An 18,829-nucleotide genomic window follows, 5' to 3' on the forward strand; every position below is an offset into this window, starting at 1 on the left:
GAGCGCGCGTCGCCTCTGTGCAGTTGACGGCGCCGAGAAAAAGGTATTTATTCTACGCTGCCAAGCACACTTGCCCAGAACCCGCGACGCTACACTTTTGCGTCAACAAAGTAGGATATAGCGGTGGCTGTTTGCTAACTCGAAATTGTTATGAGCACAGAAGGGGGAAATAATGGCCGTTAAGAAAAGAAGGCGGCTTCGGATGGGATTTCCCCGGGAGAATAAGCAGATTTCAACTGAGAAGGGAAACGACATAGTGGAAATTGACGAAGTGAAGATAATTCCCCCGTTTTAGAGGCTCGAGCTGGGGAGAATGAAACGCTGGAGGAGGTTACAAAGGAGGAAAAAAATTGACTGCTACTTTATTGGTTCGCATTGTTACTATGTATAGTTACACGAATTATGACTCAGTTGAGCGCCCCCCTAAGAGTTTAGCCTACAAAATTAGGTGCGCTATCTGCCCCCAAAGGTACGTACGTTAATGAGCACCTGCAAAGTCGCACCTTTGGAGACAGTTCATTCCTGATTCATTGTGGCATCTGTCCGATTGGAAGTTAACTGTTTTTTCTTGTTTCTAATCCTGCTCGATTGGTCAGCAGAGGAAGGCATACTAGCAGGGCAGGCTACACTGTCGAGGCGAGCCGAAAGGGTTCCCCAGAGGTAGGAGAATCCCGAATTGTACTTGCTCCTGTGAGAAGATATCCATCAGGTAGTGTACTTTTACATGTATATCTACGCAGAGAAAGTGCGACGATTGATGTAACCGCTTAGGATTTTCTAATCCTGTCAACCTTTTCGCGACTGTTCTTACCTCAGAAAAGGGGAAAACAGGACAAGCCATAGCCCACGGTAGAGCTGAGGGAAAAAAAGGGGCCACATTACACACGGAAGTACCAAATAAAGCATAGTTATTACATAGTCACATAAAAATGACGACTGCGACTCTGTACTGCTGCAAACTGCAATCGCAGGAACTGGCACTGACCAACTATGGCTTCATCAACTCCAGTTTGTACAGTAGTTTGAAGAGGAGTTCCAAAAGCAGCGAATTGTATGCAGAAGTAGCGAACACCGTTTTGATACTAAAGGGGGATGGGAATATCGGGAAGGACGAAATAGCGTTGAATACGTGCCAAAGGGAATTCTCAAGGATCCAGCTGAAGGAAGCTGTGAAGTTGAATGTCCTCGATAGGGAAAGCAAAAGAGACCTCATCCATTTCATCCCTATTGATAGCATCGATGTGGAGGTTACCCTATTTGTGAAGCCTGATCGGTTGATCGAAATGGAGGACGATGTTTTGGAAGGAGTTTTTAAAAAGTACTTCATCAACCATGTACTGACGAAAGGGCAAATACTAGCCCTAAAATGTAATGACATTCTGATAAAGTGCGTTATAAAAGATCTGAAGGCGGCACAATTTGACGAAATCAAGAGGCTGAATAAGGACAACCTGAGCAGCATCGGCAGCCTAGGCACCCCGAGCAGTGCAAGTTCGTTCTTCAAGTTAGGGAATAACACCCCGATGAGTAGTACCAGTATGTGTAGACAAACGGGGGAACACGAGAGGGGAATTCTGTTCGAAAACACCGAATGTGTATTCACCAGCATGAGTGATGGGAAGTTATTTATTGAATCTAAGAAGGTGTTAAAAAAGAACATCATAAAGAGCAACTTCAATTTTGAGGAGTTAGGGATAGGAGCACTTGATGAAGAATTTAAAACCATATTTAGACGAACCTTTGCCAGCCGAATTTACCCCAACTATATAATTAAGCAGCTGGGGATCAAACATGTGAAGGGACTCATTCTGTATGGGCCCCCGGGGACAGGGAAAACTTTAATAGCTAGACAGATAGGGAAAACACTGAATGCAAGAGAACCCAAAATTATTAATGGTCCAGAAATATTAAATAAATATGTAGGACAGTCAGAGGAAAACATTAGGAACTTATTTAAAGACGCAGAGATGGAATATAAACAGAGTGGAGAAAATTCACAGCTACACATTATCATTTTAGACGAAATTGATGCTATTTGTCGACAGAGAGGTAGTGCTGCCTCAAGTGGGACTGGTGTAAACGACAGCATTGTGAATCAGCTGCTCTCCAAAATCGACGGTGTTAACAGCTTGAATAATATACTGCTGATCGGCATGACCAACCGAATTGATTTGATCGATGATGCGCTGTTGAGACCCGGAAGATTCGAACTGCACATAGAAATTTCTCTCCCCAATAAGGAGGGTAGGATCCAGATTTTGAATATTCACACGAAGAGCATGAGAAAGAGCAATAAGCTAAGTGCAGATGTGAATATCGTGGAGTTGGCAGAAAAGACCCCAAACTTTTCTGGTGCAGAAATTGAAGGACTAGTGAGAAACACGGTATCGTACGCTTTCGAGAGACACATAAATTTTAATGACTTAACGAAACCGATCAACGCAGATGACATAATGATAACGAAGAAGGATTTTTATAAGGCATTGAAAGAGACGAAGCCAGCCTTTGGGGCGGAAGAAGACGTCATTGACGGGTTGCTGTCGAATGGAATTATCAATTATGGGGAGCAATACGAAAATATTGAGAACACATGCAAGCTGCTAATTAAACAGATTGTAGAGAATGCAAACACGAATTTGTTGAGTGTCCTTCTATATGGAGAAAACGGGACAGGAAAAACTACCATTGCCGCGTACCTTGCTAAGAGCGCTAATTTTCACTTCACAAAATTTATCACCCCGGAAAACCTAATTGGGTATTCCGAAATTAGCAGGATAAATTACATAAATAAGATTTTCGAAGATGCGTATAAAACTCCCCTTTCGTTAGTCATTTTGGATAACATAGAGAGGCTTATCGATTACACACGCATTGGGCCTCGATTTAGCAACCCCGTGCTGCAAGCAATCATGGTTTTAATTAAGAAGAAACCCAAAAAGGAAAACCAGAAAATTTTAATCATATGCACCACGTCGGAGTATCAATTTATGAAGGATGTCGGGTTGATTAAAAACTTTTTTGTTAATATAGAAGTGCCCTTGTTACATTGTTCCACCTCAATTAGGAATGTTCTGCAGAACAGGAATCAGAATTGTGGCGATTTCCCTGAACGAGAGATAGAGCAAGTGCTCGCGGCAAACGTGATCAAAAGTATTGCCATTAAGAACCTGCTCATGGTCATCGACATGGCGTCGGAGGCGTCCGTCGATGGGAGCATCACAAGCGAGGTTTTCCTGAAAACGTTTAACGACTGTGGGATTGGTTTCGACGAGGAGGCGTACTACTGAGCGGGGTGTGTGGAGTGCAGGCCGAACACGTGGCTGAGTAGCAATTCCTTGTCTTGCGCTTTCTCCCTCTGTTGCAGTATAACCTATATAATGGAGTTTTTTCTTTTTTTTTTTTTTCCTCTTTAGTTTGTCTGCCTTGCTTCCCCATTAGGGCGATTCCTCCCTACCAATTTTGTGCGTGCATATGGGGTAATCACCTACACATCGCGCGTATTTGTTAGTCTTTTTTTTTATTTTTTCTCTCATAAAAACAGGACACATCTTAATTAACAGAGAGGGGTCATTATCACGGAGGTGAACTATTAGGGCACACCACTCTGCAGGGAAGGATCACAAACGGGTTGGTTCTTCACCATTATGCCCGTGCAGTTGTTCATGGGGCAGGTAAAATGCTGTTGTCATTAAGAGTACGTTCGACGTGCAACAGGGAGCCGTGGAAACACTACCAAAGGGGGTTGGGGTGGACAAATGAACCGAACCAGAAAATATTAGGAGGGTTCTATCGCTTAAAGGAATGAGGACCTTCGGGGGTTACCCAATATGACTACTACAAAAGAAAAGTACTCCGTCGCGTGAAAGCAAGTAAAAAAAATGAATATACGCCTCGAAAAATTGCACACTTCTTTTTTTTTTGTCACCCAAATTGGATTCTCACAAAATAGGTAGGGCCCCTTACATATGACTTATATGGCAACTTTTTCGTGTCAATTGAGGGGACATCTGTACTGATGGATCTCTCACAGCGTGATAGCCATTCGGGGGAATTTACCCATCTGGCCACACTTCAACCCATTTCTGCTTTCCCTGCGTAGGTAGATGTGAAACCGGAGGACGTCTTCAAAAAAAAGAGCTGCTGCCAATCACACGTGGGGATTTATTAGCCGTAATAAGTTGGCAGTTCCGTAATTTATGGGAGAGTGTGGAATTGGAAACTTGGAGAACATAGGGGCACCTGCGATTTTCCTTTAATTTGTAAAAATAAAAGAATTGCTAGCAGAGAAGTTGGCACGCATGTCCCTTTTCCGCTTTTCTTCAAATAGGGCCTCGAACGTGCCGGCAGCAGGTGTAGGCGTATCCCGCACGTGCAAAGGGGTGAAGGAAAAAAAGGAACCAGGGAGAAGAAGCCGAGAGGATGCATACATTTTGCGTAAGCGCATTTTGTGCAAACGCATTTTATGCAAATGCCCTTTAGCGAAACGCCTTTTGTGTGCATATTTTTATGTACATACTTGCGCCTCCATTCGGGGGAAAATTTTCCCCTCATGTGAGAACCTTTGCCTAATTTTTGCGCGCCAAAAGTTATGGCGCAAAGTGGTGGTCAAAAAGTGGAACCTCCGGGGACGGGAGAGCAGACGCAGGAATACGTTCGATTACGCATACGTAAGCATATGCGCACTTCAGCATATATAGAATGCAGACAGCCATATGAGTAGGCGTATGCAAAGGGAACACGAGGCGAAAGGGCGGTGGCGAAGGATATACACATGAATATGCACATAAATACGCACATGAATATACACATAAATATGTAAATGAATATGCATGTATATGCTTATATGCCCTGCGATGTAACCCTCACAACGCTCCTCCTGATGATGAGGCTCCAAAAATATGAAAACGGATACATGAGCCCCCCCCAAGGGAACAGCAGATTACACGCAGCAGTGAGGAAGCAGTAATGCTCCGGAGGGAATAAAGGCAAGTGCATACTGGTATGCACCTGTGGATAGTTATCCATGGGTATGTACATGTATCCCCATTTTCCTACGCGAAGGAAGAAGTATGCTCACGTTTCTGAGTACTTGCACGCACAATTTTAATATATATATGGCGACCATTATTTGTGCCCATTTTTCTTTTTTTTACCCCTTTTCCCATTTTTTTTTTTGCCTCTGTGCATGGACCCCTTTCATTTTTCAGGCCATTTTTGGAAGGCATACTGTTTTTCCTTTTTTTTCTTTTTTTTTTTTTTAAAGCACATTTTGTGGAAATATAAAATAGGGAATTTATGTAACACAAAAAAAGCGCATATTAAAGTTTACAAGGATACGAACGCGTATGCGCTGACGAAAGTGAGCTTTTATGGAGCCAACCCTTTTTTATGTAATTAATTTTTCACCTCGATCATTCCCACTCCGTGCAGAGAGGGACACATACATGTATATGTAAACACCTGACATGTAAGAATGATCGTTCGTTCGTCAGTTTTGAACCCCCCATCTTACATGGAAATATTTCTGATCGTGAAATTTGACCATATACACGCACATAACTTTTATGGCAAAAGGAGGTTTCACGAATATATAAGCGCAAATTTCCGCTAAGCGCGCACCCCTTTTTTGTCAAGGCATATGGCGGAAAATGTACGAACGTATGAGATGCGCAAGAATGCATTGCACAGGCGAGCACTGGGGAAACCAGGAGTGACTAAACCCTGCATTGGGGAAGCCCTCACAAGCGTCTGCTTGCATTATGCGTGTACGGACGTACTCCTTCCCCACTGCGTAGCGGATGTATAAATGCCTTATACACAAAGCCCGCGCATAAAGGAATGTACATTATTATATGTACCCCCTTAGTGTTCATCTGTACATGGTACCCCACCCCCCATATGTGAACTGCAAAGAATAAACTCAAACTGTTGAAGAAAATCCGGGGCGACCTTGTTTGTATGTCCCTTCCTTTGTACGTTATAAAGCGTCGCCCGCTGGAGTAATCATAGGGAGCGTTTATCACGGCGAGCCGTGTCGTGTGAACATGAGTAAGGACATTCTCGGTTATTTGTGAAAGTACGCTCTTCGCCATTTCGCTATTTGGCGGCTTCACCTCTGCACGTTGTCAGCACAACATAGTTTGCGCCAACTGCGCAACAACACAGGGGAGAAGCCCCTTTTAAAGCATTGTCAGAAAGGCGTGTCCTTGGATGACCACGATCATTTGCACGTATATATAAGTGCGTGTGACCAATGTGCCCCTTTTGTGTTCGTTTCTACGAGAAGGGCATTGTTTTAGCCAGGGAAGAAGTGTAAAAAGGCACTTCCCAGCCGCCCATAGCACGGAGAGGGAGCAGAAAGGAACTTCAAGCCCGCACCTTCACCCCCAGGCCATCTATTATAAGAGGATTGTCTGCATATTTATCCCCCCCTTGATCCATATTGTTGATGTGTTATTTCGATTTTTTGAAAAAACGAAAAAAGAAACAGGAGACGTGTGACCCCGGGGGAAGGAACACACTATTGTAAGGAGGCGCTACTGCACGTGGAGGCGTGTAGACGCGTAGCATAACATAATAAAAGAAGACTCGTCGAGGAATTCACCACAGGGTGACACAAACGAAGGAGAACCAGTACACAGCCCATCCACACCATCGACAAAAGAAGAAAAACCACAGAAAAGACAAATGATAAAGATGGAAAATGAATCGTTCAATCCGCTGTCGCTGTTAGACAAAAATCAGCCGTTTGATGCAGAGAAATTGAAGCTTCTGGACAATGTAGTAGAAGCTCTGTTAGACACGAGGGACAAGAACAGAAGGGACTTTGCGCAGAATCTGTTGAACCAGTTTAAGATGTTGGACAATTCGTGGAGATCCGTGTCCATCATTCTGGAACACAGCGAAAATGTGAACACAAAGTTTTATGGCCTGCAAATATTGGAAGAGTGTATAAACAACAAGTGGAATATATTACCTGCAGAGGAAAGAGAAGGCATGAAAAATTTCATAGCGTGCTACACGATAACCTTATCGACAGAGGGGACGACGCTAGGGGTGGATAGACATTTGCTAAACAAGTTGGACGAGACGTTAATCCAGATAGTGAAGAAGGAGTGGCCCGATTCGTGGTCGAGTTTCATTCCAGACATTGTAAATTCCGCAAAGCTAAATCAAAATGTATGTGAAAATAACATGAAGTTGTTAAACATGTTAAGTGAAGAGGTGTTCGAGTTTGGAAATGAAACGTTAGTAAAAAAAAAAAAAGAAAAGTTAAGAAACGAATATGCTAGCCAGTTCCAAGAAGTGTACAATTTATGTCTCTACATTTTGGAAGCGAATGTATACAACAAGAGGGGCACAAACACGTCCCTAATTAAGCAAACGTTAAACTGTTTGTCGAACTTTTTTAAATGGATCCCATTGACCTACATTTTTGATAAGTACAAATTTAATGATAGCAATATCCAGATAATTGACCTCCTCTTTGACCACTTCTGGGACGATATTTCCTACAAAATTGAGTGTGTAAAATGCATACAAGAAATAGTGATGCTAAAAATTGACGAGAAAAATATCATTTACTTCGATAATGTGTTTATCAACTTGTGGTCAAAGTTGGTCGCGAAGATTAAGTTGTTGCCGAATGCCAATGAAATGAAGAATATTCCTCCAGAGTTAAAAATATTCTGGGAGCAATACTTCTTGCAACTGAGCATTTGCATTACAAGCTTTCTGCGGAATTACAGAGAGAAGATTGTCGAAAAGAACAACAACACGAATGATGTGAACATTGTTTTTAAGTTTTTAAACATGCTAGCCAATAGCAACATGGAGGAGGTTTTCCTCATCATCATCGATTATTATAACGTCTTCACGGAACAGCTCATTAGAGAACTCATCACGAGGTTGGAGCAGGAGCATAACTTGAAAGGGAAGGGCGGAGCGAACGCACCAGGTGCACCGAGTTCGTCCAATGACTTGAAGAATTCCCTGGGAACTTCTCCCATCAACATGTCTGTCAATATGGAGGCCTCCTCCCTAGGAAACAGGAAAGGGTACAGCTTCGCCACAATCAATTACAACTCCAGCCTCATCGGAAACAACACGATTAGCGGAGGGGGGAGCAGCATCATCAACATTAATGAATATTCATCCATTTTGGATAAAATTGATTTAACCCCAGGGGATATCAAAAAAATGTGCCCACGAATTAAGCTATACGAATTTATTCTGAACGATATAAGGAAGACCGTCATCGAGAAAATGGCCAAGCCACAGGAAATCTACATTTCGTATGACAACGAGACGGGGGAAGTGGTCCGAGATTTTGAGCCAGATACGACAGAAATTGCTCTGTACAACACGATGAAGACGACCCTGGTATACCTGACCTACTTGGGGTCTGAAAAAACCATGGAACTGATCGTGGAGTTGCTAAATAAAGAATCGGAGAAGTCGCTAAAGAATACGAACAAAAATGAAGTGTGGAACAGCACGAAGACCAACCGGATTAGTTACGCAGTGGGTTCCATCTCCATGTGTATGACCCTCAAAAAGGAACAAGACTTCTTAATGTACATACTGAGGATATACTTACACATGATAGAAGTTAAAAATGGGGAAGAAAACAGAGCCATCTTGGCCTCTTGTGTTATGTACATCGTGAGTCAGTACCATCGATTTTTGAAGCTCCACTGGAGATTTCTAAAAACGGTGATGAAAAAGTTGTTCGAATTTGCAGAGAATGAAAAGGTACAAGACATGGCAGCGGAAACCATTTTGAAAATTTGCAAGCAGTGCAAAAATGTTATAGCGAAGAATAACCATACCAATGATAATAATGAGTCGTTTTTTAATACATTCATTAAATTCCACAACAACATAATGCATAAGTTGCCAGAAAAATTGAACTTGTTACTTTACGAAGCTATCGCGCACGTCATTTCGTGTTTTCCATATGAGGAGAAACAGGAGAGTATAAAAATTTTGATGAGCAAATTGATGAATCTGTGGAACTCGCTAATCTATGCAAATAACGGGATTAAGGATATGAATAATCCCAACCTTTTAAACAGCAACGGGGCTAACGGGGATGCCGTTAATGACATGAAGAATTTGGAGCATCTCTGCGCCTATGAGAACTCCAAACTGATTATTACCTTTGTGAGGGTTAACTGTAGGTTGGCCTACGCGCTGTCCTACTTTTACTACGAGCAGTTAAATTTAGTTTTCTTGGACTTTTTAAAAATTTATCAGCTGTATAGCAAGTTCATAAATATGGAAGTGGAGACCAATGGGACGAAGCGCATAAGGCATGCTCAGTTTAGAAATTTATTTTTAATGAAGAGAGAGTTCCTACACCTGATAGAAACCACCATTGAGAGGAGTTGCTACAACATACAGGAATTAGAAGCGGAATTGTTAAAGAGGGAACAGAAGAAGATGAAAAATGAATTAGACGAATCGGTGGATGTACATCTCCCAACAGTGGAGGAAGCCAAGCAAATTAATTTTCAAATGACCAGTAATATACTAAACGTGTTGCTAGAAACGATATTGGTAGATTACCGAGATAGTAATCCTCACATAAAGGATGCTGAAGTTTTTTCTCTGCTCTCTACAGTTTTTAAAAAAATTGAAAATGTCACCTGTCCAATTTTACCTACCGTCTTAAACTACGTCTTATTACCAACCATTGACATGATAAAGAATGATTTCTCTTCCTATCCCGAACATAGGGAAAAATTTTACAACTTTTTAGATGCCTGCGTCAGACACTGTTTTGATTATCTGTTCACCCTAGATTCGGAAATATTCAATACATTCATTCAGTCCCTTTTGTGGGCAATTAAGCATGAGCATCCCTCAGTGGCGGACCACGGGTTAAGGATAACTCACCAGTTTTTACATAACATTATTATAAAGAAGAAGGAATACTTGGAAGAATTTTGTAAAGCCTTTTACTACATAATTCTGAACGAAGTTTTTAAAACGTTAACCGATTCGTTTCACAAGTCGGGGTTTCATTACCAGACGATTATCCTTATGAACATGCTACGCCTTCTAGAGTTCGAGGTGGTGAACCTTCCGGATGCAGAAATTACCAAAGCGCACATAGTGAAGCACGTGCAGACGTTCCTGACCCAGTCCTTTGAGAATCTGAACCAGAAGCAGATTGAGACCTTTTCCGTGGACTTGTTTAACTTTTGCGTGGATTCCCCCTCGGCCTTTAGGTCCTTCGTCCGGGACTTGCTGATCTCGTTAAAGGTGTGCACCGCGTGGGTAGCATATGTGGATAATTTGCACCGTCTGTGTGGTTGCACACCCCTGTACCATTCACGCGAGTAATGAGGCCCGCCCCAGTGGCAACGCCATCATTACCATCACACCTTTACTACCACTATCACCATTTCTCCCGCCTCTTCCCCGTTTAGGAATTTTCGACCAATCAAGATGAGCTATACGAGGCCGACCGACAGGAAGCACTGCAGAGAGCTAAGCTGGCGGAAGATAACAAACTTATAAAGGTAAATAGAAAGGAGCATTTTTCCGGTATTTCGTTCAGTATGTGCATTTTCTGCTGGAGACTCGTCGTTGCACTTTTAAATAAAAAAACGGTATACACGTATTTGGTTTTTTTTTTATTATATTATTTATTATTTTTTTTTTCCTTTGCGTGTTTCTCAGTTGAGAGGATTAATGAAGGAAGACGTGCCAAGCTTTTCAGCCATTGACGTGGATGACGAGTGTATAAATGTGGAATAGTGGAAGTGGAAAGAACTCGGCATTTTGTTGCTCAATTTAGCATCGTATTAGTGTAGTCCCAATTTGGTGTAATCCCCCGTATAATCCCCCCACCTTAGCACATTGCAGAATATCGTAGCATATTATAGCACACGTTGGCAGGTGTTTTCCTGAAATGTCAACGCCTTTTAATGCCTGTTTTATCACCCGTTTCTCTGCCTTTAATCCACACATTGTTTCCATTTTTTTGAATAAAATTTCTCCCTTTTTTTTTTTAATTTCACAAAAACGTTTTTCCCCTTCTTCGGAATTTGCACACGCACAAATACATGTGTGTGTATGTGTAGGAATCATATGTGTATATACTCGTGCATGTGTGCAAATGTGCACGCACAAGTCTACCCACGCGAACTCTGTGTTGTGTGCGTAACAAATGATAAGTAACGGCGATCGCTTATCATTTTCTGCCATCGCATTGTTCTGTCATGAACCCCTCCAGTCCAGGAAGTTCCCCATAGCTGTGCTCTATGAGTCCCTTCTAGGGGGGGTATCCAGATATAAAGATATATGTGTGCATATATGTATATATTTATTTATGCATTTACACCTCCCCCACGAACGTGTCAGCTGTACTATATGACACATTTTCGCATGTCTTGTATAGGACATATATTATGTGTATGTCGTAAGGCATGTGTGCAGATCCATCTGTTTTACTCCCCTCCTAAGTTATATCAACACATTATGCTTATTATTACACCTTTCTTCATAATGATATGTATCATTTTAAAATTTAAAAAAATTCACCCGGACAAATACTCATAATTTGAATGATCAATTGTTTTATGCTTTTTAAATATGAACATATTAACAGTGCGAAGCTTTCGTTGAAGGTTAATTTATTTTCCAACCTTTGAAGGGGCCGTCCATTTGGGGTTTCCCAGCGGAGATGCTTTTTTGCGGGCTGTACGCGATGCCAACGCGGTGATATATGTAGACTCCTATGAGGGGTAAAAATTAGGGGGTAATAAAATTGCCTCGCCCTTGCACAGTGTACATATATTTGTGACCAAATGGCATAAGAGTGGGTCACCACACGTAGATAACGCAATTGTATTGATTTATGGTAATATGTAGATTATCGTAGGCAGCTTGTCATGTGGTAAAAATAAGGGACCGCGTCGTAATGGGGTGAAGTTTAGAATGTAAAAAGACCTCCTGTTGACGCTGCCAATTTCCGCATGGGTGAATTCTTTTTTTTTGGCACCTCTTTTTCTGTTGCTACTGGGGGGTGAACTTTCCCCCTTTCATGGGAAATGCAATTTGGCGAGGAGCGCTAATCGGGTGTTTAAAATGTTCAGGTGTGGCAGATACACAGACATTGCATACATACATAGATACGTAATGCGTTAAGGGACATGCATTTATGCGCATGCCATTTTGTTCTTTCCACTAGCGTTCCGTTCATCGGAATCCTTTGTGATGAAAAATTCCCCTTGTCCACTTTTCGGACGCTAGAAGGAATTTGTGAATTTGTTCCATGAATTCCGCGGTTCATCTTTGAAAATTGTTGAGCTTTCTTACTCGCGCCCATTTTTATGGGCACTCCGTTAAGCTATTCATTGTACATATATGTAAAGCTTTTCTTTTTTATTGCTATTAATTCATCGTTATATGTGTTTATTTTGTTCACAGTTTTGTTCACAGTTTTGTTTGTCCCTCTTTCATTTTTTTTCCATTTTTGTGCTCCGCGAATCCTGTTTTGGCCGTTGGACTTTCTCCGCCTTCGCGCCACCTTCCTTCCCAGCGCGGCGAAAATGCACATGCCTCCACGCGAATAGGCGTGTACATATATACGTATTTATTGATACATATTTAGGCGTATTTATACATAGATATTTATACATATATATATCCAATGGTCCGTGATACGCATACGGACGCATGCAGAATCATATGTTTGCTTTTCCGCACATGCGCACGCCTGCACCAATACGAACGAACTTTTAAGCCGTCGTCTGCTTAATTTACGCCAGTTCTTACGCCGTTTTGGAGTTTAAAAATTAATAATACATTTGACGATAATATTAAATAATCAGGCTCCAAACAGAGCACGGTTGGCATGGCAAGTGCGTGGTTAGTAGTCCGTCGCATTTGTAAATATGTTCATATCTACCCTCGGTAATAAGCTTCTCTTGAAAGGATTTAGTCGCTTTGAAATCCTTCTGCAGTAGGGAATAAAACGGTCAGTGCGCTGTTTTCACAAAAGGGGTCGATAAGAAAAAGAACGTATTCTTTGCATTTAAGCGACATAAGGATTTTTATATCCGTCGATGAGAGGCGAAAATAAAGTTCGAAATGTATTGAGGGGGAAAGGAGCACAGCGCAAGTATATATTAATATGTGTAGTACGATACCGCATTGCCCATGCTTAGTGAATTTGGTGCGCCTAAGAGAGCAGTATTGAAGGGGTTACAGTATAAAATTCTATATGTCGGGTTAAGGGGAATCTTTCATTTACCCCGTTTGTGCCCTTTTTAACGTGACCTCCCCTCCTGTGCTATATAAGGTGTTTGTATAGACCCCTCATTTGGAATTATCTTCACGTGTAGATATTCTAGATTGGAGTTTTCAGTCATGTATCTATTCGAAGGGCATGGCTGCAGAGAAAACTCCGTAAGACCGCCTTGTATTATCAACTGATGCAAATTTAATGTACGCGAAAGGGTCAAAAAGAATAGCAAATCTACCCGAGCGAACGTGCATGCCATGCCCTCACGTAGGAAATAGTCAAGAGGAGACATAGACGATATCCGAACGGGAGTCCTTTCCTGGGCGCCTTTACAAAATAGCAGAGTTTCTGGGGGTAACAACTAGGCGAAAGTTAACGCCGCATAAATGAAGCGTTGAAATTTTAGGTCAGAGAAGTAGGCAGAAATACACACCCGGGTGGTTGTCTATATGTTTACATATTTTGTACATACATATATCTACCCCAATGTATGCTCGAAACCGGTTTAAATAGTCCACTTTAAGGAGGCAAAAGGCAGAAGAGCTTCCTTAGGGTCGTCTCCCCACGCGGCGTCTTCACTTTCGAATAAGGAAAGTGGAACGTCTTCCAACCCAGTGAGTTGCACAGATGACCACGTCCCTAGCTACAGGAGAATATAGATAGGTATAAATACAAGAGCGTATTATGTATATGTCTTCGTGTGCACCTTCTTGACGATCAGTCATTCTTAACTGGAAAGCCCATACAACGAACAGGAACGACCACTGAGCTGTGAAACAACAAGTGAACCCATAAGTGTTCGAAAGGACAAGACAGAATGGTGACACCAAACAACAACATGCCGGGGGGGATTCGAGATTTAGCCTATCACAGGAACAATGGAAACGACGATACGGGAAAAATGAAAATAAACACAAATGCGCAGCAACATAACCCAGTAAATAGCAATATGTGCAACATCTCAAATAGCATGAATAATAACAACTATTCTTTAGGTTTATACATTGACAACCCACAGGATGCATTCACATTTGACGAGAACGACTTGAAAACGTTATTTTCTCATTACAAAGGAGCAAGAAATATAAGAATACTAAGTGATAAGGCAGCTGCTCAAATTACTTTTAATGACAGGAATATGATTCAGCAAGTGAGAAAAGACATGAACGGGCTGACCATTACAGACATTGGCACGATTAGGTGTATTATACTAAATGAGGGCAAAACTGTGGAACAATTTCTCCCCTTTTCTGCCAACGACCCTGCGTCGGCCAAGCAGAAACAGTGTTCCAATCAGAGTGGCGACGACCCAGTCAATATGCTAAAGAAGCTGGCGAACTTGCTGCAACCGGGGCGCGCCCAAGGTAGTAACACGGCGCCGAAGATAAGCGCCAGCTCAGGATCAGACGCAACTGTGAGTGTTAACATGGGTGGAAGTATCGCAACCAATGTTAACGTGGGTGGAAGTATGACTACAAATGCGAACGTCAGTGGGAATCCCATGCCAGGGAAAAACCAAGTGAAGAATAAAATTAGTAACCAGCCCATTTACAACAACGGCGGTAGCCACTTGAACCAAATACAAATGAACGAAGGGGAGCACAGCGAAAACAACCCCTATGCTACAAAGCGGTTAAGTCGAATTGAACTAATTGACATATTTGGTTTCCCCGTAGAATTTGATGTAATGAAAAAAATTTTAGGAAAAAATGAATCCAACATATCTTACATAAAGGAACAAACTAATAACTCTGTATCCATTGAGATAAAGGGGAAGCCATTTAATGAGGCTCCAATTGTGGAGCGAATGCATGTGTCTGTTTCATCAGACGATCTAATAGGCTATAAAAAAGCTACGGAGTTAATTGTAAAATTATTGAATTCTATTTTTGAAGAATTTTACGATTTCTGTTATGAGAGGGATTATCCAGTTCCGGAAAATTTGTCGTTTAAGAGACACGAATATATGTATAACGCCGATGGGAGTACGAAGTATGTAGGATTCAAGGACAAGTGGCATGTCATGAAGGACAGCCATAGGACCGATTACTCCTTTAGAAAGAACAGAGGATTGCAAGAACACGACAAGGACAAGAGGATGCACGGCGGCGTCTTTGGCGGGCACTCCAACTTGAGCATCCACTACGGCAACCAGAATGCTCCACAAGGGGACTTCAAGTAAATGTACGACACAGAGGGGGAAAAAATTGGGGAAAAATATATATAAAGACAAAATGGACCTCCCGAATGATGTGAAAGTGAAAGAGAAAATCCAACTCCTTGCACATTGACCATATTTCACTTCCACTGTTTGCCTTTTTCCCCTCTTCAGGAATTACAGGGAATCCAACCAGGGAGATTTTCGTAATATGAAATTAAACCGGGCGCCAGATCAGCACTTGTGATTGCCTTTATAAGAAGCCATTTATACCGGTCAGGGTAAAATCAATGTGAGTGTTCCAAAATAGTTTGCGCGAAGAACATAATGAGTTTTATCCCCTTGTGAATGTAACTCGTCACGCGAAGAGGCATTTGTGTCAACAGATGTGTGTTCAGAATTTACATCGTAGTTTGTGTTACAGAAGAAAGGAAAAAAAAAGAAGTTTCTTCCTGTTTTTTTTTTTTTTCCTCTTTCGCGACCCCCGGGTTAAAAGTTTACCTTCTATTGACACTTGCAGACATTTTTAGGTTAAAATGTGTACTGTATTATGTATGTACATGTCCATTTTACTTTTTTCTCTTTTTTGTTTCAGTACAATAATTCACTTTTCTTTTTTTGAATTCAATCTTTGTTAAAAATAAATTACGTTCGTTTTGGAATTGGGTTTAAAAATATGTTTATTCTGTTAGCAGTGATGAGAAAAGAAGTTTGCGGGAAAAATTCCTGAACTTTCTTAGGGGATTAAAAATATTGCCTTCGTTCGAATTTTTGGTAAAGTAGTACGATGCACGCTGTAGACATTGCAAAGCCGCGAAGTGGGGGGCTTATCATTTTTCGTTTTCCTTTCTTTACGGTGTCCGATTAAGAGGGCGCGTTTGCCATCCGTGGGGACTTATCCCCCACAATGTGACGGGGGACCCGCAATTTTTTTTGATCGTTTGTACGTCAGTTCATACACACGCACGGTAACATTTTGGCTAAATGCAGAAGTGCTGTGTTGGTAAGGCGCTCGGGGGATCTGTAGACGACCCTTTTATTCCTAACTTTTCTTATCGGCATGGTGAATGCTGATACATGACCATTCTTTCACATTTTATAATTTTCCTTTTGTGTCTCTTAAATGGCTGGCGGAGAAGGATGGGAAGTATTAGGGTCCTGGAAGGGAGTCATATTTCTGAAAAAACCATTAACTGCTTATCGATTTATCCATTTTTCCTTTGTGAAAGTGGAATGGTGAACTATTTGGCGTAAAGAACAAATGGGATAGATGAACAGATATTCGGCAATTGTCCCTTTGGGTAAGCGAACTGTTTGATGGAACCGGTATGGGGTACTAACTTCAATAAAAGGGGTTGCATGATTGCAGGATGAACAAGTGGAAGAAGTTACACAAAGGCAACGGTGAAACAGGCGGCAGTTTACACGTTATGTGTTACTGCTATATTTATTTTAGGCTGAAGCCAACTACGTATTAGTTTGGTTTTCTACCCAGGCTGAAGGGAACAAATTCTTCAGCGTAAAAATTAAATAACGCGAGCAGAAATTTGTACGCGCTCATCACTTGCTGGGGTGAAACGACGCCATAAAATGCGTTACGAAAAGTGATATATATATTATATATCTATGCATGTTCTTCCTCTTTTACGAAGCGGTTAAGAGACCCAGTTGCGGAATAGTCACAATTTATTCTGCGAGATATACGAGTGCCCCTGCTATGTTTGTACAGATTTTTTCCATTTCCCCACTCATTGAGAATCCTTAAGAGCATCTCCTTCTGACTTTTTTGAAACCCCCTTTTTTCGATGTGCAACTGCTTGTTAAATTGCTCCTAAGAGTAGGTTTTCTTTTGTGGTCTTCTAAGTTTAATCAGAAAAGGGGTGAGGAAATTTAATGAAAATGAAAAATCTTGCGCGAAGTCAAGCAGTTTAGTGGATGGTTTACTTTTCTGTTGCCCCTTTTTTTTAGCTGTTTTCTGCGGATTTACCCTTAAGGACAACATGAAAGATCCTCTGGAGTATGTCAACAAAATAAACTTCAACACAAACCGGTTCCCTCAATATACCCATGTAAGTGCGCCCTCAGATGGGCTTATATATATCTCTTGGCGAACGCTTGCCCGTGCCACAGAGCAGTGTGTTGTATAGCCAAAATTGTGAACACTGTACCGCTATTCTTTCCGGTACATTCGCCATTTCGCCGCTTAACTGCTTCCACTGCTCCTGTGTTACAAAAATCCAGTTGATAGAAAGTTGCCCCTCGAAGCATGAAAAGGAAAAGGTTATCCGGATATGCCGCTGCTGGCAATCAACGAAGTTTCCCTACTGTGACGACACGCATAAGGTTAACATGGGAGTGGCGAATGTTTGTTACATTGCCCCGTGAAGCATTATGCATGTGCAATTCCGCGTGAGTGAGAAGATGCATGTCTTTGAAAAGGGCCTCTGAAGGCAACCTTTGAATGGAGTCCCTTTCAGAACAATGAGCGCTTGTGAAGCCGAAATAGGGAGTGCCAAATTTGATGTTCACCTGTCTCTCTTTTCCTCACCCCCATTTTCTCTGTGACTAGATCCTCATGGAAAACGGAGATGATGTTGGGCCGTTTGTAGCCAAACTGTCCAGCTATACATTATCAGATGAAGATAAACTGAAGCAACAAAAGTATAATGAGAAATATATAAAAATAAACAACAAATTGCCAGATGATAAATCTCCTATGTCCATTTTGAAATTTAATTATAGGCCATATGTCAGGAACAAATTCAGAAAATCGCTCATGTTGTCTGCTGTTGTCTTCACTTCAGCCTTATTGTATGATAAAAAGGAGAAGTTGGTTGCCCTTTACTCGGAGCAGTGAAGGGAAAAAGGCCAATTTTTTAAAATATCATTCCGTGGAACGTTAAAAGGAAAACAAAAAAGAAACTCAGAGAAAGCCATAAGGTCCCTTGTCATTGTCGTTACTACTTCTAGGCAAGAAAATCCGCAATCTCAAGTACCACCCCGGCACACGGTATAGCCTCTGCAGGAGTACATAAGGACGTAATTTCCCTAATTGCAGTCTCAGTTATGTTAATAGTCAGGAGTTTTATTGCCGAATCTACATTTCCTATAAAAGTGCAGATATAGGTAGTTGAATGTGCACAGGAAAAATATGATTTTCTGCACCGTGGTTAATTCTTAAAAAAATTCCCACAGGGAAATGTAAACTCCTGTGTGAATTCATTCCCATAGCGCAATACACGGCCTTATAATCGCTATTTCCCCTTTAAAAGAAGGAATTGCCACTTCAACAAAAATACACATACTGTCGGCAATGTCTGCCCCTGACTGGAAAAGGAAAGGACGATATATCATATGCCTGTGAGGACGTACCATTGCTCCATCCCCAATAGGAATACCTGAATACGTAATAG

At 41.6% G+C, this 18,829-nt stretch overlaps 4 protein-coding genes across 4 annotated transcripts; all 4 read left to right on the forward strand.

The window, feature by feature from the left end:
- Window positions 1-929: 929 nt before the first annotated feature.
- C922_03984 (vesicle-fusing ATPase) lies at window positions 930-3,287 on the forward strand (the record flags this gene model as incomplete). The annotated part of the gene is made up of 1 exon (XM_008819571.1): window positions 930-3,287. The coding sequence occupies one exon, from the start codon at window positions 930-932 to the stop codon at window positions 3,285-3,287; it is 2,358 nt and encodes a 785-aa protein (XP_008817793.1).
- A 3,409-nt stretch (window positions 3,288-6,696) lies between these two features.
- Window positions 6,697-10,767, forward strand: C922_03985 (hypothetical protein; the record flags this gene model as incomplete). The annotated part of the gene is made up of 3 exons (XM_008819572.1): window positions 6,697-10,269; window positions 10,437-10,529; window positions 10,690-10,767. 3 exons carry the CDS (start codon window positions 6,697-6,699, stop codon window positions 10,765-10,767), a joined length of 3,744 nt encoding a protein of 1,247 aa, XP_008817794.1.
- Window positions 10,768-14,075: 3,308 nt separating this feature from the next.
- Window positions 14,076-15,663, forward strand: C922_03986 (hypothetical protein; the record flags this gene model as incomplete). Its single annotated transcript, XM_008819573.1, has 2 exons — window positions 14,076-15,436; window positions 15,591-15,663. The coding sequence occupies 2 exons, from the start codon at window positions 14,076-14,078 to the stop codon at window positions 15,661-15,663; spliced, it is 1,434 nt and encodes a 477-aa protein (XP_008817795.1).
- A 1,753-nt stretch (window positions 15,664-17,416) lies between these two features.
- Window positions 17,417-18,273, forward strand: C922_03987 (hypothetical protein; the record flags this gene model as incomplete). Its single annotated transcript, XM_008819574.1, has 2 exons — window positions 17,417-17,485; window positions 17,986-18,273. 2 exons carry the CDS (start codon window positions 17,417-17,419, stop codon window positions 18,271-18,273), a joined length of 357 nt encoding a protein of 118 aa, XP_008817796.1.
- Between the last annotated feature and the right edge of the window lie 556 nt (window positions 18,274-18,829).

Source organism: Plasmodium inui, assembly GCF_000524495.1.
Source record: "Plasmodium inui San Antonio 1 unplaced genomic scaffold supercont1.18, whole genome shotgun sequence".
Classification (NCBI taxonomy): Eukaryota; Apicomplexa; class Aconoidasida; order Haemosporida; family Plasmodiidae; genus Plasmodium; species Plasmodium inui.